Source organism: Camelina sativa, chromosome 5 (genome assembly GCF_000633955.1).
Source record: "Camelina sativa cultivar DH55 chromosome 5, Cs, whole genome shotgun sequence".
In the NCBI taxonomy this organism is placed as follows: domain Eukaryota; kingdom Viridiplantae; phylum Streptophyta; class Magnoliopsida; order Brassicales; family Brassicaceae; genus Camelina; species Camelina sativa.
Genome location: NC_025689.1, coordinates 14,627,144 through 14,629,526, shown reverse-complemented (window position 1 = coordinate 14,629,526; position 2,383 = coordinate 14,627,144). Strand labels below are relative to the sequence as shown.

At 44.4% G+C, this 2,383-nt stretch overlaps 1 protein-coding gene across 1 annotated transcript; it reads right to left on the bottom strand.

Moving 5' to 3' along the window:
• Positions 751-1,878, bottom strand: LOC104789260. The gene is made up of 2 exons (XM_010514991.1): positions 1,476-1,878; positions 751-1,418 (listed from the first exon to the last, which is right to left on the bottom strand). The coding sequence occupies exons 1-2, from the start codon at positions 1,876-1,878 to the stop codon at positions 751-753; spliced, it is 1,071 nt and encodes a 356-aa protein (XP_010513293.1).

Genomic DNA, 2,383 nt, shown 5'->3' with positions numbered 1-2,383 from the left:
AATGAAAAAAATTTTTATTTTTTTTTTTTTTTTTTTTTTTTTTTTTTTTTTTTTGTAACTGTTAATTATATTACCAAAAGGAACTTGAGGTTTACAAGAGATTATATCAGTTGCTACAGCCAAAAAAAAAAAAAATCATAGCGGACAGAAGATACTAGTTCCGGAAAGGATAAGAGCTAAAAAGCAGAGAAGCAGAGCTTAAGACTAGGAATCAGTCAAGGATTCAGTCAGAGATATAGGTAAGCCAATTAGCCAGGAGACCTTTTCCTTGTTTACTATACTGGTGCGCAAGGAGAATGTCTCTGATGGACCTGTCCAATGCACGGAAGACAGTTTCAGGAGAGGATAAGGGGCCTTGGTGAAGACGGGAATTCCGTTCTTGCCAGATAGTGTAGACGGTAGCCTGAGCAACAATCTTCTTCAGGGTTGAGCGGAGGTCTTTTGTGGTGCCTAGGAGCAAAAAAACTAAAGTTTGCCAAGAAGTGAAAGCGAGAGGGGGGAGGCCCAATCGAGAAAGAATCTGACTCCAGAGCTGATCTGCAAAATTGCAGTGAAGAAATAGATGATCTCTTGTCTCTTCACCCTCTGAACAGAGGATACAAGAAGTGTCGACAGTCATTCCCCAAGCGTGAAGTCTAGCTTTCACAGGCAACCGGTTGAGATTTGCAACCCATAAGGTAAAAGAGTGCTTAGGAATACCACGCTTGAACCAGATAGCTCTATGCCAACATTTGATTGAAGATGCTGGTCTCAATGCTTCCCAGGTGAGTTTAGTACTGAAAAAGACTTCCTTGCGCCTTCTTGTCCCCAAGAGAAAACATCTGGTCCTTTTGATACTGAAGGTGGGTCCAGTAAACTGAGAGTATTCCGGACAGTAAGGAGAAGAGGGTTGCGGGACCTGCATGAAGGAAGTCTCCATCCATGCGGTCCAACTCCTTGCGCCACCTTTGCTTCCCGAGGGATGCCCATTAAACGTGGGCCATCAAGGCCAAGGAAATTGATTAGTGGACCCATGACGCACCAGTTATCGTACCAGAAGCTTGCAGTTTGGCCATCACCAATGGAACTCGTCAGGAGAGGTTTCACCATCGATTTCAGAGTATGAAGGAACCGCCATATCCAGGAGGAGCCTTGATTTGTCTCAGCTAACCAGTAATCTGAGTTCTTGAGCATATGCTCCTTCATCCAGGCGACCCATAGAGAGCCACTATTTGTGATTAGCATCCATATCAGTTTCATAGTCAAAACTTTGTTCCAGATAGCAAAGTTGCGGAGACCCAGTCCACCTTCTTTCTTTGGTAGACAAATATCTTTCCAAGAGACTTTAGCAGCCGGGCGCTTGGTGATATTTCCAGACCACAGAAACGTGTTACACATCATCTCGATAGCTCTCAAACAACCTTTTGGTAAAGCAAAGGCTGAGGACCAGAAGTTTACAGTACTGTAGATGACTGCAGAGATTAGCTGGAGTCAACCTGCGAAGGACAGAGCTTTAGATGACCAATCCGTGAACCTCGCCTTTACCTTGTCGAGAAGCAGGGCATACTCTTCTTTCTTGAGCTTACGATGAAGTAAAGGGAGACCAAGGTAGCGCACAAGAAGGGATCCAAGAGGGTAACCGAGTTGATCAAGTCCATCGGTCGGAGCTCCTGCCACAAACAATGTGGATTTGTCTCTATTCATGTACAAACCTGACAGGTCTTTGAAGGTGTCAAGCAAGGAAGCAATCTCCTGGATCGAACTGATCCCTCCATCATAGAAAATCATGAGATCATCAGCAAAGGCAAGATGGGAGATAGTAAGATTCCTTCCGAGAGGATGATATCCGATATGTCCCGCCACGAACCTTGAGTTGAGCATATTAGTGAGAACCTCCATCGCAATCACAAAGAGAGAAGGAGATAGCGGATCCCCTTATCTTAGCCCTCTAGTTCCTCTAAAAAAACCACAAAGCTCCCCATTGATATTGACAGAGAAAGAAGTGGTAGTTATGCATTGCTTGATCCATGCTATAAACCTAGGAGGGAATTGAGCAATTTCAAGGATTTTCAGGATGAAGTCCCACTTAACACTATCAAAGGCTTTCCTTAAGTCCACTTCAGAAGAGCTCTAGGAGAGATATTTCTTCGTCCGAAGCCTTGGACCATCTCAGTGGCCAGGAGCACATTTTCAACAAGCAGCCTACCCTTGACAAAAACAGACTGGGAGCTGGATATCATTAGGGGCAATATATCCTCCAACCTCGGCGCAATGATTTTGGAGATGGTTTTGTAGATCACGTTACAGCAGGAGATAGGTTTGAACTTGGTGATGCTCTCAGCACCTATCTCCTTGGGTATCAGGATCAAAGTTGTTGCATTCATTTGTTTGAGGAGGTTGCATG

Coding starts and splice junctions, on each gene's coding strand:
- LOC104789260 (XM_010514991.1), bottom strand. CDS start 1,878: ATGGAGGTTCTCACTAATATGCTCAACTCAAGGTTCGTGGCGGGACAT. Junction 1,419..1,475: donor TAAAGCTCTGTCCTTCGCAG/GTTGACTCCAGC, acceptor TCTGGTCCTCAG/CCTTTGCTTTACCAAAAGGT.